The sequence below is a fragment of the Serinus canaria genome, chromosome 2, assembly GCF_022539315.1.
Source record: "Serinus canaria isolate serCan28SL12 chromosome 2, serCan2020, whole genome shotgun sequence".
NCBI classification, from domain to species: Eukaryota; Metazoa; Chordata; class Aves; order Passeriformes; family Fringillidae; genus Serinus; species Serinus canaria.
Window position 1 is genome coordinate 68,751,673 of NC_066315.1, and position 26,533 is coordinate 68,778,205.

At 49.0% G+C, this 26,533-nt stretch overlaps 2 protein-coding genes across 2 annotated transcripts in view; one reads left to right on the top strand and one right to left on the bottom strand.

The window, feature by feature from the left end:
- The window catches only part of EXOC2 (exocyst complex component 2), a 491,144-nt gene extending 469,850 nt beyond the window's left edge, over positions 1-21,294 (bottom strand). Inside the window, exon 1 of the mRNA XM_050970538.1 lies at positions 21,282-21,294. The gene's annotated coding sequence lies outside the window, so the exon portion shown is untranslated. The remainder of the gene's footprint in view (positions 1-21,281) is intronic.
- Positions 17,000-23,117, top strand: FOXC1 (forkhead box C1). The gene is made up of 2 exons (XM_050970543.1): positions 17,000-19,551; positions 20,236-23,117. The coding sequence occupies exon 2, from the start codon at positions 20,684-20,686 to the stop codon at positions 22,373-22,375; it is 1,692 nt and encodes a 563-aa protein (XP_050826500.1). The 5' UTR covers positions 17,000-19,551; positions 20,236-20,683; the 3' UTR covers positions 22,376-23,117.
- The last annotated feature ends 3,416 nt before the right edge of the window (positions 23,118-26,533 follow it).

Genomic DNA, 26,533 nt, shown 5'->3' on the forward strand with positions numbered 1-26,533 from the left:
GAGTGCCACTGAGTTATGGCAGTCATAGATTAATTCAGCTGAAAAATATATGTATAATAACGAAATAAAGTAAAGCTGGTCTTCTTGTGCAGCCCTACCAAGAGACAGCCAGACAAAAGTATAAAAAAATTGACTGTCTGGCCAAGAATGAAATTGCTGGCAAGTCTGGTTTCAACCCTGCTATTAGCTTTCTTGCAGCTGCTTCAACTACCCAAGCAGTACTGAGATAAGTGCATTGTCTGAAGTCCTTTTTCTTTCTAATTGGGGGTAGTGTATTTATTTGCATGTAGCCTATCTCTGATTAAAACCTCCTCTGAAAGAACTTAGGAGCTAACAGTAAGCCACCTTAAACAAAACAAAATAAAAATTAAGCAAAATCCAAGGTTTTTGATTCCAAACATGGCACTCAGAAGCATTCCTGCGTTTCAGGAGGAGCATTGTGCTTCCTCTGTGGGCAGAGGCCTCTCCTCTGCAGTGCCACAGGGGCAGGAGGCAGGTGGCTGCGCAGGGAGGTGGCTGCAGGAGGCCACGTGCTCTCACAATCCCTTTCCTTTGTGCAACAGGTGGATGGGCAGAAAAGAGTGGCAGGGGTGGATCTGCATCCCCTGTCCTGGCACTGCAGCCACCTCCATGACACGAGGAGCTCTGAGCATAAACCTTGTGTGTTTCTGGGGACAGAGGGGGGACTGAGCTAAAGGCTGGCTCGCATCTCGCCCCTGTCCCAGGAAGATTGCGGCTCAGTGCTGATGGATCAGGACAAGAGAGGTCATGCTCAGGGTCTGGCCCTCAGGAATAGATTTTGGACCTGATCTAATGATAAAGTGTGACATTATGCCAGCCTGTGGGCTCACTCAGCTCACAGGCATGCCATTAAGGTTTCCTCTCTCTGGAGGTGTAAAGCACTTCTGTTGCAAGCCCAGTAAAAGAAGGCACTGTCTCAGGGTGGAACAGAAAAGGTTATGGAAGATTTGCCAAGAAAGTGCCTGTGCTCTTCTCGTTCCAAAACACGGCAGGGCTTAAAAAAAAATTGAAAAGTTTCAAAAGGCATCCAGCGATTGTTTTTTAGGAAACAAAAGAAGCACTTATGGGTTAGGTTTTCCAAGTTAACTGCATTAGTAGATACACTAAACAGACAGCTTGATCTGGATGAGTCACACGGCAGAAGAGGAACAATGACCTGTGTGTTCCCCCAGTAAAAATCGTTCTGTTTTTTTCCTGTCAATAAAGACTTTTTTAAAATATAATTGCATTTGGGCAGTCAATTGGGAGGGTGTGGCTATTAAAAGATCACCCCCTCCCCCAGGGAGTCAAATATTTGGCAGGGTGTCAGAATTTCAGGATACCCTAAGGCAGGCCACGGCACCTTAAAATAACTTCAACACACCTCATACCATGCCTGGATGTTGAATCAGCCCAGAGATGTCAATCACATGCTGCCATTCATGGCAGAATCACCTCAGTTGCTCTGAACCTCGCTTCTGAACTCACAACTTCCCTTCACAGGAACCAGAGGAGGTGTGGGTATGTGTGTGTGTGCTTGTGTGTGCCTCTGTGTGTGTGTGTGTAATTCCCCAGTCTTCACAACAACAATTCCACCCTTTCAGCCTCCTTGTTGGGAAACAACCCTTGTAGAACAGCAAGTTCCTCTTTCACAACAGCTGCTGAAAGGAGGCAGCACAGCTTGGCAATGGCAGTAGGAGACAGCAAACCTGAGCTTTCCCCTCAGAAGTTTATAGGGCTTTGGCTACCGACAGGCCTGTCAGTGGGATTTAACCCCACCTAGTAATTCTCAACTTGGCCCCTTTAACTTGTTCCGAAGTATCTGTTCATGAGATGAGCAGATCTCGGTTCCCTGAGAGCCTTTCTTGAGACGCTAGGTCTGGTTTTCAGAGTGTCTAAGGTTCCCCTGGTATTACATTGCACGCTGCTGTGGTGGTTATTTCTCTGCCCTGGAACACTGTCCCACTGGCCAGGATTCTGCCCTGCTGGATCCACATGCGCTCCAAATCCTTACTGACTTCAGTTCACTGCTCAGCTTCCCTCGAGAGCAGTATCCACGTGCAGCACCCAAAACCAGTGACACAGAAGAGATGCTATTCACTGAAGTATCTGCCATAGTCTCTTACATCTTGTTTTTTCCAGCTGTAAAGTAAGAGTGAAGTAAACAGAGGTGTAAAGTGCTGTGGGATGCATAGGTGGGTGCCAAGTGCTTTGTACACACAGCACACGATGCATTGTGTTGCTCTTCAGTTTAGGAACAGATGATTTTCCATGCTTCACTTTGCTGTCACACCATCCCTGAAGCTGTCATCTAACAAATCACATCAATTCCCATGGAACTAAGTCCGAAAAATGACTTGCACATGCAAATAAAGCCCGGATTACTATGTTATTCTTTCTGGGATATAACCAACAGACAGCTTCATATTTGGGCAAGATTCACGGTTTCAGAGATTAACTTCAAGATTTCGTTGCAAACTAAGAAGCCCAGAGGTTGGAGAAATTGCCTTAATTTGTGCGGACCACTAGGTGGAAGTGCTGCTCCATCTCAGCCCTGACGTCCTCAAGGCCTCTGGAAGCAGCAGCCAGGGCTCGAGCAGCCCTTGACAAAATCTTGTTCCTAAGGAAGAAAAGATGAGGAACCAGCAGCCGCAGTCCCCCTTCTTTGCAAAGCAGAGATTCCGTTCCAGTGCACCCATGTATCTCGGGAAACGTACATAAAAATCAACATATAATGAAATCAAAGCAGCAAGGCTTGTGACAGTGAGGCATAAATCCCAGAGTGTGCCTTCAGAAGGAGACACAGATGAAATTATCAAGCATGCCATGACACAAGCCATTATTAATTATTAGTAATTTATAATGTATTTTTAGGAGAGAGGGCAGAACCTGGGGAAATGAATAGGCTTTCTTGGCTTTTCTCTAAAATAATAATTGTCTTTTCTATCCCATTTTCCCTCTCCCAATTTCCAGCTTCTAGCCTCCTCCTGTAAGCCCGCTCAGCATGAAGTTGCACTATAGCTCCTTCTTCTGCTCCCCCCAAAATGAACTATCTCTTACAGCAGCTGGCCAGGGCAGCAGGTGCCAGAAGGCAAGTTCTAGGGCTAAAGTCCTGCCCTAAGTTTGTCTGCTCAAAGCCATGTGCCCTGCAGTCTCACTCAAAGCTGACCAAGTAAAACCAGACAAACAACTCATCTCCCTCCTCTCCATCTGCCTTCTGTGCTCTCACTCTCTCACCTCAGCAATTTGATTTTGCTCACTCTGAAATCCTGGGACCACCAGGCACTTTGTATGTCCCTCACAGGCCAAAGGCAGAGCAGGGTAATCCTGAAGGGAAACACAAGAAAAATGCCAGCACAGGAGGGTTAAAGGCAGGCTGAGCCTAGCAAGCATCGTCTAGACTTTCAGTCTCATGATTCAGTGTGTCTGATGTAAAAGTATTTAAATAAGAGTTATGTAAATAGCATGGCAGACAGATAGATTATTTAATATAATCAAAGTGAGATAAGGCCCAGGCCCCAGTCCTCCCCTGAAGTAAGGCTGCTTTGTGCCATCCTCACAATGCAAACAGCCCCGAGGCTGGAAGACCCAGCCAAGGGAGGATCACCCCAGAGCAAGGAGATCATCTCCTGGCCTGCCACCAGCACAGCAGCTCCTGCACAGCTCCTCCATCCCTAAAGCCAAGAAAAGGGGCATTCATGAGAAACCTCCATATCCAGCTGGTCTCCACTGCCATATTAGCACCTTGGAGACGCTGTCATTTGGGATCATTTGGAGTAGACTTCCTCTGAGCTACACTGGAGGCTTTTGCCTGCAACTGAGACAGCTGGGGACTGCAACCAGTGATAATAAAATGAGCAAACTTATTCCTCACCTCTTCACCTTCCAGCAGGATTAGCCTCAAAAAGAGAGTTGAAAATGGCCCATCAGGTAGAATAGAACTTCCCTCTCATTATCCTGTTACCACCTTTAGCATATTCATCTGAGTTTTACCTACTTTTTAATGTCCCAGGGCATGTCTGCAGCACAGCAGCTGCATGTAGGATGGGTCCTGCTGAGCTAGCTTCCAGTGCCCTAACTGGGGGACTGATAGCAGTGTAAACACAGAAGCAGAGGGTTGCTACAGTCTGAAAAAGCTGCTGAAGAAGCCAGCACAAGCAGCCAGGACCCAGAGCATGGCACACAAGAGTGAGGCTCACTCAAGTTCACTGACAAGGAGCAGGAGCTGCTGCAGTGCAAAGGTGCCCTTGTGTGATGTAATTGCCATCAGCCCCCCTAGGACACAAGGCTTCCCACTAACTTGGTTTGTTTTAATCCACAGTGAGGTGATGCCGGTTCCTTGACATTGCCCCTGAGTTTCCCGTTCCATGTATAGGCCTGACTTTGCTGAAATCAACACACAGGCTTAGCAAACCTAAGTAAAGTTTAAGTAAGGACTGTGCTGCTGGCACTTTCCACAGTACCACACCCTCTTACCTCTTCTTACCATCAGGTCACTCCTAGCTCTTCTGACTACAGCTTCTTTTTTTTTCCCCTTTTTCTTAAGTTACTTGGTATCTGCTCCATCTAATCTTCTCATCCACCAATGGGACCAACCAGTTCTGCTTCCAGACACGGCCTGACCCACAGATCATCGATTATGTCAGTCAAAGACAGTTTATTTGTTTTTTTTTTTTTTAAGACAGGAGAGTTTAACTATCAGGGACAGGTGCACTGAGGTATAAGTGTGCTTTGTGCAGGTGCACCATAGCCTCCCTCCCACGGGGAATGCAGGGCAGCTGGAGCAGTGCAATGGAAGCCAGTGCTGGGCTTTTTTACACGAGCACATCAAGCATGCATGGCTTTTGTACACACACAAAACCAAGATGAGCACATGTGGGGCCTCTCCCTCTCTGCCACAGTCCCTCAGTGGTGGGCAGCAATTGAATGCATCTTCTCTCAGCCTGCAGACAACGGTAACCATCTAAAGGCAGCTTGAAAGGGGAGCAGATTTGCTCAGACTTCCTCCACTCCTACCTTCTACCCAAATAATGGTTGGAGTAGATAAGGCTGGAGAGAGCTTCCCTTCCCTTTTTTAAACCTTTCCTTAATTTAAATGGTCTGACTCATCAGCAACACAAAGATGACAAAATGTCTATTCTCCCTCTCTGCTCCCTGCCCCCCCCCCCAAATATTTTGGCATGATTTTGCTATCAAATTAGGGCACTCAATCCATGCCAGTTGGAAAAAAATATATGGGCTCCCAGCACACTCATTGTATATGATTAGGATTTGGGGAGGGTGTGCAGCATAACATCATCACAGGCAGAAAGTGAAAACAGCCAAAGGAAACGCCTACACTCTTCCTTTACAAAAGCTGCTTGTTGTGTCTGTCTGAACAATTGTTAAAAAACCTGGAGGGGAATTAGAAGGAAAAAGATAACCGACTTTATTAAGAGCAAAAGATTGATTGAGCAATTGATTGCACTTAATTGGAATGGTGCGAGCAAGGGAGATGATTTCAGGGGAGATGATTTCAGGTTGGTTTTTGTTGTTTTTTTTTTTTCTTTTCCTCATCTTGTAGACAGTCCTGCCACAAAGCTGTACAGGCAGGAGACTGAGTTACCAAGCTGAGAGCTTAGGTCTGCTCCTTCTCCCAGGGCATTGCTTGCCTGGAAGCAGCTGTCTGGAAGAGCTACCCCTTCCACAGCACTGCCAATTGCAATAGTTGAGGCCTCAAAAAAAAGGAGGAACTTGAGAGTCACAAGGTTAAACTACAGAGGTTGGTTTGTTCTTGTGTTTCTTCCCAGAGCCTTTTTTTTTGCTTCTGAGGTATGCTCACACTCAGAGGATGCTTTCCTCTCAAACAATAGGGTCTAGAAACTTTTTTTTTTTTTAACAGTATGGAAAGATTCTCTTCTTGTCAGTCCATTTCAGGAGTGGAGTTCTTAGAAGGAAAAAAAAATGTTCTCCAATTCATAATAATAAAAACTGGAAGAATTATATTACTAAAACCTCACTAACGACCGGGACAGACAAAATTAGTATGGGGAATATTTTCATGAAGTAGGGACTTCATTTTCTGGAGCTATGCACATATTAATGAAGCTGCAGCACAAGAGAGGACTAGCTCAGGGTTTCACAATCTTTTTCCCCAAAACAGTCCTCAAGGGGAAAATGATTATGTGCATGGACAGCTAAAATAAAAGCAAACCCTGAGCTAACCCCTTTGAATGAACTGATTCCTGTTAATGTATTGTTATTACCTTACTATATATCACCTTCATTTTCCTCTTAAGCAGCAGGAAGGACAGACATTCATACTGCACAGATAAGAGTGTGATTTCCAGTGAAAACAAAGGTTTCAGCAGTTAGGTTTGTATTTGTTTTGTTTAAAATCAAATTAGGAGGGCCCCAAACTTATCTAAACAGGGCAGTCAGTACGCAGACTCACAGGGTCATTGGAGTTGGAAGGGACCAGATCAACACCACCTTGTTTTGTGATCACCTCACGTTAATAAATACAAAGCCCTCTTGCCTGTGAAGGCAGGGAGTAGAACTGGATGGTCAGGATGCCCGGTGTGAGGCTATGCCCTGCCCTGCCAGGTGCTGGCAGCTGGTACTCTGTAGAGCTGCATGCTCTGGGGATGCATTTCACATCCACTAAGCTCATTTGCCTACTCTAAGCAACAACAGAGGCATTACCCAAGTACTTGTGGATGAGCAATCTTAGTAAGAAAGCCAAACAAGAGAGAACAGAGGAGCACCATTGCAAGAGCAAATGGCCAATGTTGCAGATTGAGGCAATAACGAATGGACAGATGGACATAGAAATGGTAAGACTGAACAACTGTCTTGTGACCTTCCTGCTCACAAAAAAAAACATGGAAAAAAAGACGAAAACAATATAAAACAAAAGAAAAATCTGAAAGCAAAAACAATAAAAGCAGCACGAATTTATCCACTACCCTTTCTAATTTTCCGCTGTGAGCTAAGAGCTACATGGATACAGCAAGAAGACTAGGGAAACAAATAATGCCTTTTACAGTGACTTTTTCATGTCAACTTGACCAAGGGACAAACCAAAATAGGGACAAACCAGCACGGGCTTGTCTCTCATGGTCAGATACACCCTTCCTGTGACAGCTGCCACCATTGCCAGCCTCCTATAGGCCTCCTGCAAGTCCCAGTCACCTTCCCTCCACAGTCACCTTGTTTTCCGCCAGGAAATACCATTTTCCCAGGTTTGATGGCTGAGCTGCTCATCCAAGCACTGCCTCATCCATTCCAGTGAGAACACGCCAGGTCAGCTAGCATGGTTTACCATATAGGTCTTTCCTAACCAAGTTCATTGGGACTAAGGTGGGTTGGGAAACCAGAACGTGAGTGATTCCACCAACAGACCTGAGAAGTCACTGACCTGTGGCAGGGGGACAGCCATCAGTCATAGCAAAAAATCAACCCTGACAGCCAAGGGATTTTTTGTCATTGGGCCTTTACATCCCTATTTGCTCTGTGCCCACCCTGCACAGGACCACTGAGCACTCATGCACACAACTGTCTTCTTCTTGCAGACAGTCACATCACTCTGCAGCTACAATTACCTGTACCTAGTGCTCGTTAAGTGCTTTGAAGATTAAAAGCACAGATACAAGTGTTAAATATTGTAATTATTCATACTACGTAACATTGCTGCACTGAAAGCAGGGAGGGGTTGTTTTTTGTGTTTGTATGTGGGAATACCATGACAGCTGCTCCTTTCTGTATGTGAATTGCTGCCAAGGACCTTGATAAGAGATTGTGCTTGAAGGAAAAGAACTGAGTCTGGGAGTTTTCTTGGAGTGCTGCATACCACAGTGAAATTAAACTGCGCTCTTACCAGGCTTCCACAGTCAGAGCTTATTTCTGTATGTGCTGATTACCCTGAGCTGCCTCTGGCTCCAGGAGGAGCAGCGGTGACTCTCTGCAGCACAGCAGGGCTTGGTCCTGCAAGCAGCATGCAGAGGGAAACACACTCAGGTCAGACAACAACTTTGGAGCAGCCCTGCAAGCACCAAATCCTGCACTCCGTGTTTCTGATGTATTCAGTTCACACTCAGGGCTTTAGGGAAGAGCTCTCCCTGAAAGAGTCCAGGGCAGAGAGGAGTTTAGTCTCTTCTTTCTGTTAAGGACACCTCCTGACCTTCCAGCACAGCAAAAAAGGCCTGAGCCTCACCATGGTTTTCCCACACACTGCACTCTTCTCCTGCACTCTCTTCCTGGCACTGACTCACCCAGCCCAAATGCCCAGGGGGAGCAGCCAGGCTGAAAGCCCCTGGCTTCGCTCTGCTCTTCTTTATTGTCACAAACAGGTGGGAGGATGAGGTTGTGAGACCAGCACGTAGTTCATTACTACCTTGCTACTGCTCCAAATTATGCCAGGAGCTGGGCTGACACCTACCTGGCTCTCTGTAGCCAAATACAAATAAGACTGGTCTGAATTTGGGTCATGTCGGAGGACAAAGCCATGAGTGACCTCTTCAGTCTGTGGCATGGTGTTCAGTGTATTTCTGTGCACTCCTGGTCTCTGTGACACAGCACATACAGCCAAAGGCTGTAGCATTTAATCAGGCAGTGCTTCTCTAGGTGCGCTGGGAGTTCATCTGAGCTAAGATTGAAAAGAAATCCTATGAACGGCTGTTTATATGCCTCATACCTTTTCTTCCCTGTTCTGCAACAGCCCTGACCAGATCTGAGCCTCTCTGCATGAGGAGGCAAGTAGATCCCACGGCCCAAGATGAAATGATGCTATGACCCATCTCCTTCTCACTGTCAGGCAGCTTTGGGAAGAGATGGGAACTCTGAAAGGCTGGGGAGCAACTTTGCCTCCCCCTTCTGCACTCTCACACACACATACACAATTCTTTAGATGGAAAGCTACAAGAAGGGTGGGCTATTCCCATTGGAAGAGAAAATATCAAAGTAAAATAAGCACCTGAAAACTTACCCTCTCAAAGAGGATAAGCATAAGTACAGGCAGCTGCTGATGGTGTGAGCACCCATCAAGCCGATAATACCCAGCTTAAGAGGTGTTCAAGAGCCTGGAGCTTCCCCCGACTCCCATAGGGCTTGAAGGTGCTCTGGGAAATCCACAGTCACGTTTCAGTCCCACAAAAAGCCCATGTTTTAATCTGAAACCTACTGACAGCAGTGGCACTGGATTTGGGATTAGAGATTTTGGATTGTACCTTCAGTATTTTGCACATTAAGTATATTTGTCTGTCTTTTAAAAGGGGCGAGGAGGACAAAAAAAGTATTAAAATACATTTCACTTTATAACACTTTTAAGCTCATAGGGCAGCTTGGGAGAAGGCAGGAAGGTAGCAGAGGATGAAGGACTAGTAAAAAAGAAGCCTGGGTGTGTCACAGGGGAAGGGAAAGGTTGTAGGAGGAAGCGTGGGAGGCAATGCAGACAAGCTTACTAAATTGCAAGGCAAAACGTGGATTTTGTCCCCAAGCAAAACACCTCTGTAGTGCTGTCAGGTCAAGCTAATAAAGAGAGCTCTTCAGAGACTCCGACGTCTGTCTGTATTTCCTCTCTCACTGAGAGGAAAAATAATTAATAAGCACCTTCTGTCTGGCAATCAGCAACTATTTACATCAGCCTATGTGAAGATGGCAGCCTTCCTGATCACAAAGCACATCTTCTCTTCTGCAGTGCAGCTCCTGCTCTGTCAGCCCTGTACCCAGCTGCTGTCTGCAACACCACACCTGACTCGGAAGAAGCCCCTTCTGGAAGGGGCTGAAGGTGGGCAGCACCTCCTGCACCGGCTATAAAGAGAAACTCACTTTAGAGGCTTCTAAAGCTTCAAGAGGTTTTCTGCAGGCATGAAAGCCAAGCTCCGGCATTGGCAGAGTCTTTACAGCAGAGGATTTGCTGTGAAGTGTAAGCATTACTGGTGAGATGCAAAATTCACAGTGAATTCAGTAACTAATAGCACAGCTTCCTTTGTTTACTATGCAGAGGACATAAGAAAATTAAGCTAATCTGGTGCTTGTCCAAGCCACTACTAAAAACATTTTTGACAAAAGCTGACCTCTTTGCTCCTGAATAAATATTAGCCATTTGTTTGCTCATTGTGCAGCCAGTTTGGTAGACAGGCAAGAAAAAACGAGCAAAGAACTTATTCGGTCATTTTTTTTCCCCACACCAATTGTCAAATAAATTATTCACAAATACAAGCTTCCATCATTCATCCAGCACTAGACTAAACACTTTCTACTAAACTTAGTTTTCAGCATCATGTTTCAGTTTATAGTTACGTTTTTCCCTGGGCAAAGCAAGCCAGTCATTAGACAACTCTCATAGGTTTCCACTAAACATGCTTGATTAAGTCTTTTAAGAAGGAGTAGGTGGAGGAAATTGTGCTTTAAAGTCAATGGGAACATTTCCATTCACTTCAATGGGAAATGCGCTGGAAGAGATAACATTATTTTGAAGAGTTAACGAGTATATTTAAGTCTGTAAAAAAAAAAAAAAAAAAAAAAAAACCACAAAAAACCAAAACTACGCCACTGTTGCACACTGCACTTTGTGAGGGACAGCTTTTAGAGTAAGAAACCAATCTCAACGTTGGAACTGCCTAATCCAGCAGTTTTCCCCAACAACACCTCATGGTCTCTCCTGGCACATAATGTACAGACACAAAATCCAGCAGCATCATCCAGGCTCTAGTCTTGCTCACTCTTCAATGGCTGAATTTCTGTGACTGCATGCAGCGTGGTGGTGCTGAGCTGGTACAGGTGCTCACCTTTAATTTCTCCAAGCCAGAGCCACAACTGATGCAATTTGGTTTAATGGCTTGAGGATCTGGCTACATTTGAAAGGGAATGAAGAATATGGAAAAATAAAATAATTTTAAACATTATTTCAAACACTAATTTGATTATGAATTTCTGGACTGATTTACTTCAATGCCACACAGCCATGCAAGGTCAGGATGACACACCAGCAAGAGACCTCTGACACAAAATAACTACATGAAGCTACTACATTTGGAATTTCTACGGGTAGGCAAATTGAAAAACAGGCACACATCAAGAGTACACCTTGGCTGCAGGTCAGCAAGAAAACTCTGTGTCATTAATTTCTTCAAAGACATTTAGATGGATGCTGCCATTCCCCGAAATTTAGGAGAAAGAGGGACATGATGTACTATTCAGTCTATGCAAATCCATGATGAACACTACTGAGTGCAACACCTGTGCTCACCTCTGCAGAAAGCAATCATTTCAAACCTGTGGTTATCATGAGTTCTTTTCTTCCAAAGGAAATGGTTTATTTTATCACCAGTCCAATCAGTTCCAGATAGATCCTTGAAGAGTATCCCCCAAGAAAATTATGCTTATTCATTATTAGCACATCAGCTCAAGATCCCAGACACAGTTGGTGTACAAATGTAGAACACAAAGCAGTCCCTACCCTGCTGAGATAACAATCTCAAAAGTCATAGGTGAAAACAAAACAAAACAAAACAAAAAATAAACCAAAACCAAAATAGACAAACAGGCTCAGCAAATGTTGAAAGCTAGAGGTGTGGTGGAGGGCTCACATTCCTTCCCTTATTGTGTAGATGCAAGACATGCCCAACCTCTGGAAGGAAACAGATGCATGGGAGAGACATGGAACTATTCCCATGGCCCAGGCTGGCCATCCCTATCACTGCAACCTTCTTTTGCAGAGCTCTCTCCTATCCAGAGCTGTTGTTGTTCCAGTTGTAGGTGTGCCCATGGTGAATATTAAGCAAAAACATATCTAGATGTAAGACTCATAACCTTCTCTCCTTCACTCACACACTTGGCAGGTTCAGCTCAGAGCTTTCTAAAGGGCCAGTGTTTGGAAGTCTTGCTGTCTGCATCTTTTTTTCCAGAAGCTGTGCTTTAAACCTTCAAGCTCAAGGCCTAAGTAACAAAGAGAGAGGCAATAGTATAAAATGTTATGTGACTCCTGCCAAAATGTGTCACTTCAAGTCACTCCATCCAAAAACCAGGATCTGGCCAGAGTTGAGACCTGTAAAATACAGAGATACGTGGTGCAGAGCTGATAAGAACCTTCCCTTCAAATTTGTCCCACAGCCCAAGCCATTATCTACTGAATCAGACCCTGCGGGTACTCAGACGCCACTCTGCCTACTTTTTGGATCCCACTGGGATTCAGGCTGAGAACAGGTGCCAAGGTGCTCTGACTCAGGCGGTTGCAGGCATGCCCAGCAGCAGAGCTACCCGTGCTCGCTCGGGGAACATGCACCTAGGAGATGGAGGCACCGGCCGAGGCTGCGTGGATTCAGGGTTGGATGGCTGCTCGGCACGGGGCCAAGGGGCATTGCCACGGTTTGGGCTACGTGGCCTCAGCTCCACTTATGTCCCGTTGCAAGTGACAAAGCTCCCCTCTGAAGCTGGCCCTCATAACAAGCCATCCAGGTTTCCTCCGCACTGTTCTCTCCACTTAATTTAAGTGCGCCTAATCAGAAAATCTACTTAATTGGAATATCTCTGCTAAAAATCAGGGGTGCTTACTAACAATGACTGCATCTTGATCGGGATGGTAATATCACTTAATTGGGATGCCTTCAGGTATCTTAGTGGTTTGGGTTTTTTATGTCTCAAGCTCAAGCTAGTTTTGTCTGTCTGCTCCTCATAAAACAGCTTTCAGTTCCTCCTTAGTAATGATACAGGCAAACGATGATGTAAGGTACTTTAACATTTTTTGCTTCTGGCTGTTAGTTGGTGTGGGAGGGGCAAATTACCTGTTTCTGTGGGTGTTCTTGCCACAGGGATGGTTACGGTAGTTGCAGGCTCCAATCCATGCAAACACTTCTGCCTCCGACAGCCTCCCTGTCACACTGCACCTCTCCAAAAGGCTCTGGTGAAAAGAGAAACGCTGGGTTTTGATACCTGGCAAGCTCATCTAAACTGCAGGAAAGATACTAGCCAGAGTGTTCTATACTGAGTGTTCCCTTTTAACTGACTGTCTCAGTGCTTGCAGTGTCTACAGCTCTTAAGAGCAAAAGTGTGCACTAAAGGAAAGCTGTGAATCTGCCTTGGAACCAACAAACCACACTTACATCCCACAGTATACATGTGCAATTATTTTTAAATGTAAGCCTTGGCTAAGAATCCCTGCCTCTATTTTGGGGGTTATCAAGTTAAACAGAAGACTTTTTTTTTTTTAATGAACTTTCAAGGGTCCTTTTCTTCATGCTACACTATCTTAAAATACCTGTACTTGTATTTATCAACTGTAATACCTCTGAATTGGTCATCTGCCACTGAATGTAGTCTGGCAATCTCCTCTGCTTTGCAAAATGGGGGAACTGACCTTGCCTGGCTTGGCTGATGCCACCCTCATATGCAAACTTTAGCCGTGTTGCCGTCACAGTTGGCCAGCCGGTCTCACTGGGGCAGGAATTGGGGCGTGAGCTGATCAGGTGAGGTGGTGACATGTCAGAGCCACTCATCCAACACACAGAGGTCTAATAAAGAGGGTTAATGCCACCTGGATAAAAAAGAAAATCATAAAGCTTTGCTTTTATTTGGTCAAAGAAGGCACACTTTTTGGGGAGACAATGAAATACATACTGCCAAAGCTCTTTTCTTCATCAGTGCAACTTTTCTGTTCAAATCATGCCTACCAGTCTGTTTACAGGTTGGCAGAAATGCACTGTGTGTGGCCTTACAGAGGCAGAGAGGGAGAGAAAGAATCAGAAACTGCAGTTGTAACACACTCAGCAACTGAATGGTGACTTCTTTTACCTTTAAATGGTACACTGCCTCATTTTGAGGGGAGATACCTGCTAGAAAATGGGGCTTGCCTGGGGTCACAGCCATGGAACTCCTGCAGCTGTGAGTTTCAAGTGTTAGTTACACAAGGTGCATTTGAAACACCATCTCTTTTGTGCATTCCCTGTGGTCTGTGGAAAATAATAGTAACATCTTGAGAGCTCTACTTTTTAAACTATTCTTTCACCTCTTTTTATTGTACTTTGCTTTTTGCAGAGTGAGACATTGTCTTCTGTATGTAAACAAGCATGGGTTACTTCCAGCAGCACACAAATAACTGCAAAGAGAGCATCTGTGGCTTCACAAAAGCGCATATTCAGATATCTAGGTTTCATTACTTATATTACCATAGCTCCTAGGAGCCTTAGAGGAGATTAGTTCTTTGATGTGATTGTACTTAATAACCATAAATGCCTTGTAAAACCCTTGAAATGCCTTGAAAACCGTGAGTGCATGAAGCTGTGTTTGTGTGTGTGTGTGTGTGTGTGTGTTTGCATGAAAATTTACATATCTCTGTGGCCACTCTGTGAAGGCATCTGCCTCTGGCTTTACCAGACAATTTTATGAAGCTGTTCCTTGGAGGTTGAACACATCAGTAATTGGACAGCGAGGGGGAGATTAGAAAACAGAAGTACTTTTCCTGAAAACCAACGCTTTCCCCCTCGCAAGTTTTATTGGCAAGCCTGGCAACCAATAAAGACATTCCTTGGCAGAGGGGAGAATATGATGGCCTGGACGCAGCTGGCATCGCTCTAGCGCTCACCTCCGACAGCGAGCTGCCCCCCGCGAAACCCGCCCTGCGCTGCCGCGACTCGGCAGGCGGGAAGGCTCCGCGTGGGGCGCTGAATCCCGCGTGTGCCGGGACCAGGGAGCGCGGCCGAGCCGGGCGCGGGCAGGGCGCGGGCAGGTGCCCGGCGGGGCCGGCAGCCGCGGAGAGGGCGGTCGGCAGGGGGAGCCCGCGGCCCGCGCAGCGCCGCCCGCCGCGCAGGTGGCGCCGGGGCCGCGCGGGGCCGTGCGGAGCCGTGCGGAGCCGTGCGGAGCCGAGCGGGGCCCTGCGGAGCCGAACGGGGCCGTGCGGAGCCCAGCGGAGCCGAGCGGGGCCGTGCGGAGCCGAGGGCGGCGGCACTGCCGCTGCTTACCCAGGGGAAGCGGCTTCGCGGCTTCCCTCGCTAGCCCTCTGTCCCCCACGCAGGCATCGCGGCTTGAGGGCGGCCGTCCCCCCGCACAGCCGTTCGCGGAGGGCGGGAGGCTTTGGACTGGCCCCCGGCAAGGGCCGCCCGCAGCGGGGCAGCGCCCGGTCGTGGCTCTCAGCAGGGCTGAGCGCCTTCACCACCACCCCCCATCCGCACCCCTACTAACTCTGCCGCACACCCTCCCGAGAAAGCTTCCAGCCCTCAAAAACGAGTATGGGAAAGGCAGGCAATTATGTATCCAGGGGCTGATCTCTATCTGCTACCTAATGACTTGCCAAGTACTTATCACTTCCCAGACTAGGAACTGTCGCTTCATTCTAATGTAAATAAACCCTTACACAAATAAGTCTCTCTCTCGTCTGCTAGAGCAATAGGTGGAGATGGAGCAGGACGGGGCTCCTAAGGTTCATACTCCCAGCTTCGTTGCTCCCTGTGTGTTTTCATTTTTATGAATCCAGAGAATCCAATGGATTGAGCCCCCCTCCGCCCTCGCTGCCCCTCCCAGAGAAAGGAAGGAAATAAGGGAGGAAAAGGAACACAAAAGGGACAGGGGACCTTGGAAAGTAAAAGAAAAAAAAAAAATTAATGTTCCGTGTCTGACTATCCTCTTGTCAGTTTAGGAGTGAATTTTTAACACCCCGAGCCGCTCAGATGATCGTGTTTTACCATGGGATGCCAAAGCTAGAGAACCTACCAAATAATTAAAGGTTGCTTGCGCACTTGCGGGTTTTTCTCTGTGTGTATGTGTGTGTGTGAGAGCGCTTTACAGAACGTACTTTGCAGCAGAAACAACACAAGCAGTTTCCCACAGCCTGGTTTTTGTCCTTGTTCTTAGTGCTGCGACATCTCTGCGAACCTGTGTCACAGAGACGAATTTTATGTACAACCGCGATAATTATCGTGGGAAGATGAAATGCTCCGACCTCTTGATGGTCTCAGTTCTTCTTTGTAAACTACACGCAAAATTCCCTTTTAGATACCTAACGTGAAATTAAGGTGTTTCTCTCGTGAATGGCACGAAGCCGATGTCTGCTGCCTCATTTACTGCAAAGGATAATTTATTTCTCAGCCAAGAACGAGAGGCTAAAGATGCCACAGGGAATGGAGTGCTCATTTTCGTATTAAGTTATGTTATTTATGTCTCAAGATAAAAGACGCCCTGGATTGGAAAACTACCTCGGCATATTTATGGAATTGTTAACCCACGTTAATAAAATAACAATCACGCCTGTTTGCTTAACTGAGTGCCACGCAAAACAGACCTTGCATTTAGAGCTCGGCTTAATTGCACAGGCTTGAGATGGCAGTGGTGCTGGTGCAAGGACGAGAGGGAGGGAGGGAGAAAGGGATTGCTGTCACCCATGTCCAGCGGTTGCAAACAGAGAGGAGACTTTCGGCACAATAGATTTTTTTTCTACTGGTGAAGCACAGATTTGATGCGATCAACTTCCCTCTCTGCCCCTCGAAAGGATGTCAGCGGTTTTCTCCTGTGGTGTCGCCTGCTGTTTAAAGAACATGGAAAGCTACATCCTGAGATTCGAAGAGACGGGCTGGGTGGCTGGTTTTTGGAGTTACAAGGACACTGCTATGACGTTGAAGCCAAAAGAAAGGGAGAGAAGCGAAGCTCTGACTACGACTTAACATAAACAGCCCGGGGCTGGTAAGCAGTTCACCTCCAGGTCTTTGAGAGGAGCGAGGAGGACAACGCACAGCGAATTGTTTGGGTCCACCTGGGCTTTGCCCAGGTCAAATACCAGTCCCGCCGCCTACCGCTCCGATGTCATCTTTCTTTCTGACATCTTCCTAAATAAGGTCGCAAATGACCACACACACGAATCCTCGGAGGGTTTCAAGACAAAAGCGGCTCCCCTGGCCTGGGTCTGCCCATCGGGGCTCCCGACCCACCGCCGGCGTCCCTCGCCCTGCTTCGGGGAGGCGGCAGCGGCCGTGTCCACCGCCCGGGGGCCTTCGGGACAGGGGGCCCACGGAGGCCGAGGCTGCTGCCGTCCTGCTCGGTTCCTGCGGCAGGGACAGGCGGGGCACCTCCAAGGCGGCTGTCCCGCACAGAGGCCAGGCTGGCTAAGGCGGCAGAGGTAGGGCGCCTGGGAGAGGCAGCCCTGCCGTGCGACCGGGGGGGTGAAGACCAAGCGCCAAGGACTCTTTCTGGGTGGTATCCAAAGATAGCAGGGAGAAAACTGATCTTCCTGCCTCCCTAAAGCCGTTGCTTTCCCCCAACACGCACACACACACAAGCCCCAAATTCCACTATGAACCTTCACAATGGTGACTTTTGTGCCGCCAGCAGAGAAACCGAAGTCCTGCTGGGTTGAGGTCTGTAACTTAACACACGTTGGTTGCGTCAGTTCGCAATTATAGCATCAGGGTTGCTATTACAAAATATGTTAGATGCAAAATACTTGGATTAATGCCCCCCTTCCCCTCCTTCTCTGTACTGAAACTTATCGGTGTTACTCCAACCTTTGCCTGTGAAACAGCTTCGCAACCGCCAACATTGTCCAGATAAAATGAAAAAGCCACTGAAGGCTCCGAGTCTCGGAGCGACACGTTACGGGCGCTCAAGGGAGCGAGGGGGAAGCCCACGGAAATTGTTTTTAACGGCAGGTAATACCGTGGGAAAACCGGATGACCCGGGCTGCATGGAAACGTGCTAAAATGCCCTTTTTCTTTCTCTTTTTCAATTTTTTTCCCCCTCCTCAGCAAAACAAGAGAGAGGTTTTGAAAATATAAAGTGTTGGAATTGACATCTAGTCCAGTGCTTGCACATTTATTAATTCTGCCGTGGTGGGAGGAAAGGGAAAAAAGTGTAATTAGGCAGGAGCAGGTGAAAGATTCCAGACGATGAAATACAACAGGCTAAACGGGATAATGTATTCACCATTAAAGAACTGACATTTACTACCAAAAGGAGACCCGTTACGTTTGAATATGAAAAGGAGCAGATATTAAGCTACATAAATTACCTTCTTCACATGGCTTGAATCTTATTTTAAAAACTTTTTTTTTTTCTAATAACCAACAGATCGGTGTTTGAGAGGAAAAATCATTCCTGCTAAAATACCACCAAGCAAACGATGAGCCTTTAGCATGCTCCAAAGGCATGATCTCCAAAGCAATCGATCACAGTAAAAAGTGTGGAAAGGGGGTTTCAAATCACTGAAGCCAAAAGGGCCTTTTAACGTATTTTTAGTGTCACGAGATCAGGACGGGTAATTCATCTCACGAACGCACCACACACATGTCTCTCCCGTACAAATTCCACCCCTTAAAATGATTTCAGCGTGATTCTTTTCGCTGAACTGTTATTAACGCTAATGACGCTTCAGAGGTATGGGCTACACATCGAATGAAGAGGGTTGTATTTCGAATATCTGAAGTATTGGTAAAATGGAAAACTGTGAAACAATGTATACAAATTTCACCCCTGTTTAAAGTATGAAAAGAAAGTCTTCATTCTTCAAATGTAAGAGAATTGAAATTAAAATTTAAAAAATAAATAACCAAGCCCTCACTCTCTGTTCCCTTTGAGTTCCCGTTAAAGTCTTATTCTGATTAGAGCCCAAATGTTATTTCAGATAGTTACACAAAGGCAAATCAAATCTTCACAGCAGAACCGGCCAAGCAGTTAAGGGATCATTCATTTTGTTCATCTTTTTCTCTCTCCCCACCCCCCGCTTTTTTTTTTCTTTTGACACACCTGACATACCACGGAATCCACTCTAAAGCAGACTAGCAACAAAATTGTGCCCTCTCCTTCTCAAATGAGTAAAGAGATAAAGCAAGGATCCCCTCTCTGTATCACATCCCACATCACGGAAAGATTACCTGAAGGGGCGAGTTACAGACCCCGTTCAGAGAAACGCGCCCGTGTTTACAAACAGCAGAGGCAGCGGGCGCTTCTTTTGCACAGAGGGAGGAAAGCCCTTGGTGGTTGATTAATAAAAAGGAGCTTTGGAGGACTCGTCAAACCCTTGTCAACCGGAGGAATGCAATCTCTTCAGAAGCGTTTGGTCAGGCAGGCAGCCGGCTGCAGGCAGGGTGGTGCAAGGGCACCCCACCACACACACGCACGCACTTTCCTAGCCGTCCCCCCGCGGGCGTGGGGGGTGGAAGGCAGCTGGGGTAGCTGGGGTGAGCTTCTGGCCGGGGCGGACAGGGAGCGAGCCGGCACACCGGCATGGAGCCGGCCCACGGACACGGAGCCGGCCCGCCGACACGAGCGGCAGCCTGGAGGGAATGGGTGGAGAGAGCACCACCGGAACGTGTGGAGAAAATAGTCCGAGGAACTTACACACGCACACAACAACAACAACAACAAAAGAATAATAATAGTAAAAAAGAAGAAGAGAAGTAACATTCATGGAGAAAACACGCGTGGCAGAGCGCGGGGTGCGCGCGTGGGTGGAAGGAGCTCCGGGGGAATCTCCATGCACACACATACATGTGTACACACACACACACACACACATATATATATATATATTGGTGAGGGCATGCACATGGTGCGTGTGCCTGGGATGTGTGTGCGAGGGCGACCGCGCGTGTAAGGACGCTCGTGTGTGGGCGAGCCAGCGAGGTGTAGGGCAGTGGGGCTTGGGCGGGGTCGTCGTGCAAAATGTGCGGGCACGGGAGGGTCCCTGGGGGTGCGCAGCGGCCTGAGAGAACGCGGGGCTCCGCCGCGCTCAGGGCGTCCGCGTGTGCCGTGGAGTGTGTGTGGCCGGTCCCCAAGCGCTACAACTCCCGGAGCTGCTGGCTGTGGTGATTTTTTTCTTTCTCTCTTTCTTTTTTTTTTTTTTTCTCCTCGGTCTCTCCTTTTTTATTTTTTTTTCCCTCCTCATTCAGAGCCCGGGGTGTTTCCCGGCCCTTATTGGCCGGCCCAGCTCGGCGGGGCGGAGCTGAGCCGCCTGCAAAAGGAGGAAAAGAAAAAAAAAGAGAGGAAAAAAAAAAAAAAAGGGAGACCGAGAGAGGAGAGGGAGGGAAAAAAAAAGGAGAAAACTGTAAGTGCGTAAAAAAGTTCTCGCCGTGGTGACGGATGCTCAAAAGTTCAGGAGTTTTTCCGATGCTTCCCAAAGCAGCCTGCGACTGAAAAAGAGACTGAAAAAAAGCGAGAGGGAGAGAGAGAGGGAAACTTTGCACTGGGAGATCGGGAAGGTGGATTTTTTTCTTCTTCTGCTCGCTTAAAAAAGCCAACAAAACACATCCCTCTGCTTTTGTCCCTCCTTTGCAGACAACTTGTTGCAGATCCCCGTGGAACAAGGAACTGGGAGCGTGGGAGCCTCTTTGCAAAGGTTTTATTTTCTTAATACTCTTTCTGCGTTTGGAAGTTGCTTTCTCCGCTGCGATTACTTTTTTTTTTCCTCCGCCGTTTTCTTTTTTAAAACATTTTCCCCCTTTTTTGTCCCCCTCCTTTTTCCCCCCCCTTTTTTGATTTTTCCCCCCCTCCGCGTGGAGCGCCGGAGGTCGCCGGTGGGCTTTCCTGGGCGAAGAAGAGGAGGCTTTCGGCGCTGCCGTCGTTATTCTTCCTCCCTTTTTCCGCGCTCCGCCGGGGGGGTGGGGGGGTGGGGGTTGCCCGGCCGCCCGGTCCAGCTCGGTCCGCGGAGCGGCGGAGGGGTGGAGGGGGAAGGGACGCGCTGTTTGGTCCGGCGGGGAGGGTGGGGGAAAGCTGACGGGAGGACATGCAGGCTCGCTACTCCGTGTCCAGTCCCAACTCCCTAGGAGTGGTGCCGTACCTCGGCGGAGAGCAGAGCTACTACCGTGCCGCTGCGGCGGCGGCCGGCGGGGGCTACACGGCCATGCCGGCCCCGATGAGCATGTACTCCCACCCGGCCCACGAGCAGTACCCAGCCGGCATGGCCCGAGCCTACGGGCCCTACACGCCACCGCCGCAGCCCAAGGATATGGTGAAGCCGCCCTACAGCTACATCGCCCTCATCACCATGGCCATCCAGAACGCTCCCGATAAGAAGATCACCTTGAACGGGATCTACCAGTTCATCATGGAGCGGTTCCCTTTCTACCGGGACAACAAGCAGGGCTGGCAGAACAGCATCCGCCACAACCTCTCCCTCAACGAGTGCTTCGTCAAGGTGCCCCGCGACGACAAGAAGCCCGGCAAGGGCAGCTACTGGACCCTCGACCCCGACTCCTACAACATGTTCGAGAACGGCAGCTTCCTCCGCCGCCGCCGCCGCTTCAAAAAGAAGGACGCCGTCAAGGACAAGGAGGAGAAGGACCGCCTGCACCTCAAGGACCATGCCCCGCCGCGCCCGCCACCGCCCGCCGCCGCCGCCGAGCCCGAGGGCGGCCCCGCCGGGGGCAGCGCCGCGCCGCCGCCGCCGCCCGTCCGCATCCAGGACATCAAGACGGAGAACGGCACGGCCTCGCCGCCGCAGGCCGTGTCCCCCCCCGGCGCCGCGCCGCCGCTCGGCGCCGTGCCCAAGATCGAGAGCCCCGACAGCAGCAGCAGCCTCTCCAGCGGCGGCAGCCCCCGCAGCACCCTCCCCTCCAGCCGCTCCCTCAGCCTGGAGGCCCCCGAGCCCCCGCCGCCGCCACCGCCGCCCCCGCCGCCGCCCCACCACCACGGCCCGGGCTTCAGCGTGGACAACATCATGACCTCGCTGCGGGGCTCGCCGCAGGCCGCCGCCGAGCTGGGCGCCGGCCTCCTGGCCCCCGCCGCCGCCGCTCCGCGCACCGGCATCCCGCCCGCCCTGTCCCTCGGGGGATACTCGCCGGGACACAGCTCCGTCTACGGCTCGCCCTGCGGCCAGGCGGCCGCCGGCGCCGCCGCCGGCACCTACCACTGCAACATGCAGGCCATGAGCCTCTACGCGGCGGCGGGCGGCGCCGACCGGCCCGGCCACCTGCCCTCCGCGGCCTCCAGCCCCGCCGAGGACCCGCTGCCCGAGTACGCGATGCCCTCGGGCGGCGGCGGCGGCGGCGGTGGGGCGGGGGGCGGCGGCGGCGGGGCGCTGGGGCACGGCGGGCTGGGCGGCGCGGCGGGCGGCCACCAGGAGGGGCACCACCCGCACCCGCACCAGGGCCGCCTGGCCTCCTGGTACCTCAACCAGGCGGCGGCGGCGGCGGCGGCTGCGGCGGCGGCGGCGGGGGAGCTGGGCCCGCTGGCGGGCGCGGCGAGCTACGCGGGGCCGCAGCAGGGCTTCGCCGCCGCCCCGCGAGAGGTCTTCGAAGCGCCGCGGCTGGGGCTGAGCGCCTCGCCGGGCGGCGGCGGCGGCGGAGGAGGCACCGGGGCAGGGGGCGGCGGCGGCGGCGGGGCGGGGGGCGGCGGGAGCTGTCAGATGGCCTTCCCCGGCAGCCAGCCGCTCTACCGCACCTCCGGGGCCTTCGTCTACGACTGTGGCAAGTTCTGAGCGCGCCCCGTCGCGGGGACACCGCGGGAACTCAGCTCCGCTCGGCACCGTGCCGTCGGCCCTCGCAGCGCCCGCGGAGGGAAGCGAGCGCATCGCGAAAAGCTTTTGTACAGAGACAGCCCCAAAGCATGTCTTGGTTTGTTAAAGGACAGTGTTACTCCAATAACACGTAAGTTTTTTTTTTCCTAATTGCTTTGAGAAATACTTTTTTTTTCCTGCCCCCTACCCCGCGCTCTTCCCCGTCCCTTAAGGTATTGTCATGCCCCGTGTTTAAAAGGGAGCGAAAAGTCCAGCGTAGAGTACCAGCTTCTTTCCCCCTCCCCTTCCTCTTCTACAAGGACTTGTTTTAAAATGTAAATTGCGACATAGTAATTTATTTTTAATTTGTAGTTGGATGTTGCGGACCAAACGCCAGAAAGTGTTTCCCCCTTTCCTGAAAAGTGACGTTATAATTGACTGAAACGCTGATTTTTTTTTTTTCACTATATATAAAAAGGGAAACTGTATTAATCTTATTCTATCAATATTTTTCTTTTTTTTTTTTTGTTGAAAATATTCTGAAGGTATTGCATTGTTTGTTTATTAATAAATTACCATTCAGTTGGAATGATCCTTTACACGTCTGTATATTTTAATGCTTTCATTTAGAAGAGACAGAGAGAAAGAAAGAGAGGGAAAAGGGATTTCATAACTAACTTTGTCCCTGGAACAGCTTGTTCCCCTCCGCACAAATTCCAAAGACCATTTAGGAACTGCCAGGTTGAAAAATCCCTTTTCAGTCTCTTCTGCAATATGTTCCACTTAGTCAGCTCGCCTTATCCGCTAGGAAAAAAATACTTTCCCATGGCAGCTCTGAGTTGGCAAATAAACAAACACGTTTTCTTAGCAATTAATGGCAAGACCTGGAAACATTTGACCATACACAGTAGTATGGCGACATTACGTTGTTTTAAATAATATGCCTATGTAAGGATATATTAAGTGATAACTCCGAGGTAGAAGTGCATGCACTAGATTCCAGACCATGTGTAACTGTATATGTCGAGCTATCGATCGCTCTGTGTGTGTTTCAAATGTATTTATATCTAGGATTTACATATGTACCTATATTTAAAGAAGGATTACATATTTATTTATAGTTTCATATATGTATTGCATATTTTTCTAAACTCCAGTGTATAGCAGATGCCAAATAATCTGTAGTACGTGTACTCTTAAATATAATGCCAGAATATAAATTACTGCTTCTTAGAAGTGATAGCAAAGCGTGCAATCACATCAGTAAAGCCGCTTCTGTAACACATAAAGTACTATTATATTTCAGGTGGGGAAAGAGTAGTAGTGTTAAAGGGTACTTGTACAATCTACCCTTACACCTTTACAACTCTGCATTACTCCCGTCCTTCAGGGACTTCACTGGTCTGTGTCTCAATTGCTCGGACAGATTATTTTTAAAATATTTTTTGTGAGCGAATTTTTCTTGTATAGTTGCTTGGGTGCTGTTTTGGTTTGGTTTTTCGTTCTTTCTTTCTTTTTTTTTTTTTTTTTTTTCCTCTCCTTACCTCCCTCAGTTTTCCTCAAATCGGAAAAATATATATATTACCAGGGTAGCAAATGAGTGCTGCACAGACTGGCATCTGGTCATATCAAGAATCCTACCTTCTGGACAATTTACTATTAAGAACCTACAGTCAATGGGGATCACCTTCCCCTTTTGTAAGTAACCACCAAAATGCAATAAATCCATTAACTTAAAAGAACCGGCCTTGTCAGTCAGACTTGGAAATACGTTTATTTGATTACAGATATTTAAGGCCTAAAATCTGCTTTCAAGATAATACAGTTTCCTATCAGAATCTCTTATCTAAAGGCAACACTTAGCAGTAATTGCTGCTGCATTGTTAAAGGTTACGCTGTAAATAAATACAAAGGTATTTACAGTTCAACCTTATTACCTCGCTTTTGAGCTGTGCTTCCTTCCAAAGCGATAGTCTAATGTTTAGAAAACACCTCCAGCAGATGGAATGAACTAGGGGGAGTGTGTCATCTTAGAACGCGTTGGCTTAGAATACGTTTATTCAAGTATGGGATAGTCTTTGCTTTTTCGTGCTAGTACCTCTACAAAGATTACCAGGCGCCTTATTTACATTTATTTGTTTGCTAAGTTGGGTAAGAGAACCATAAACGCTCCATCGCTCAGTTGTGGTAAAGCTGATGAGGAGGACGAGGAAAGTTGAGCGCCCTCGCTCCGGGGACATATTTTAATTTCTGCTCCCCGGTTTTCATCAGGAAAGGGAAATAAAATGTTACCTATTCTCGGTCGGGCTCACTTTCTACTCACCTTCGTCCCTCTCCCGGTACCGAGCAGGGAGCAGCTGAACTGGCGGCTCCCGCCCACCGCCGCCTCCTTAAGAGCGGGACTGCCGGGCCAGAAGCACGGCGGGGCTTTCACTGCCTTACGCCCCCACTACCCCTCCCTGGAAAGGGGACCCTCGGTGGTGCAGCTCCCTCTGCCTTGGCAGATGGGTTTGCCAGCGGGGTGGCTGCATAATAAGACCATTCCTGCCCCCCGTCATGTATTAAAAATAAAATTTAAAGAAGGCAGAGGGTAGAGGCGATTGAATCTGCTATTTGCCTGTTATTTTTGTTGCGATCAGGCGCCGGCTTTCCTGTAGTTTGGGTTTTCTCAGCGGTCTGCAGCGGTAGGGTGTTCGTGGCGAAAATAAATAGGGGGGAACGCAGTTGTCAGCCCGGCTTGTTTAATTACCCGTTGCATTGTCAGTGGTGCTGCTCGGCCGGGGAAGCTGGGGGGGCCGTGCGTAGCTTGAACAAGTGCCGTGTGTAATTACTGCTAATGCTTGGGGCGGTGCGCGGCCCTCTGCCGCGGGGCGGCCGCGCAACTTGCGCTACCCGTGGCCGTGGCTGCGAAAGGGCGGGCGGTGTGGGCTCGACGGGCCGGGAGGGCGGCCCGCAGTCAGGAAGGGAGCAAAGGGAAACTTCCCTCTCGGTCGCAGGTAGGTCGTGTCGGGATCTTCTGCCCCCGGAGGGGATCCCTTTCCTGAAGTGACGTGCGTGGTGGCGGCGGAGGTCACCTTCTGCTTCTCAGTGAGACGGGCTGGCTCACCACACACGCGTGCTTCGTATTGAGCTTTAAAAAGACTGTTTAAGTTATATAATTATCACAATCATAATCATAATCATAATCTTTTTTTCTCCCCCTCCCCACAGAAATTGATCACAACGAAAATAAGATTAGCAGTGCTGGCTGTCCCCGCGGTAGGCAGTGGAAAGTGCGGGCTTGGCCGCGGGAGGCAGCCCGCTGGGCGCGCAGTCCGGTATCGTGGATCCCTGTGCGACATTGCACCCACGGGGGTCGGCATCTCTGGGCTCTGCCGGGCCGGAGCCTTCGTCGTGAGGCATTGCTGCTGCTGGGATGGGGAAAGGCCGAGCGGACTCGCTAGAAAGTTTTCCGGGCTTGGGCAGTGCAACTGGGAAGCACGGAACGGGGCATCTGCCCGCGGGCCACCATGATCTGCGGGCCGTGGGGCCCGGCGTGGGGCACGAACCCTTGTTCTCCTCTTGTGCTTCCCTCCTCTTGCACACAGGAGGAAAACCCGAGCGTCCCTTCTGACCTGTGATTGTCTCCCAGCAGAACTGGGCCTGCCCTGAACGCCAAAAGAGATGCGCAGCGGTGGGCACGGGACGTGCGCCCGGGCAGCAGCTGAGAGGTGTCCCCCTAAGGTCTCGACATCTATGGCGGCAGCCCCTACAGCAAACGGGGACACTTGGCCCCAGCCATGCCTGCGGAGAGGTCATTTAGGCGCCAGGTTAGCACGGCGCTTTGTGGGTTTTTTTTTTTTATCTCAAACTGATTTTTTATTTTTCTAAAATGTTGCTTTGCTTTTCGTCTATAAAAAAAAAAAAAACACCCAAACAAAACAGCTTTTTTTTTTTTTTTTTTTTAATAGATTTGAGGAACCATTCCATTTACGTGGTGGTTCTGGTGGTTTCTCACTTGTACTCGCTCAACTGTCACTTAAACTGTGGAAAACGTAGAGAGGAGGAATATTCTCCTATCTAAGTTTCCTCCTTGGAATTTCTTCTTAAAGTAATTACAGTTCCTATTATGTTCTGCAAAGGTCATAATCAAAAATAGCA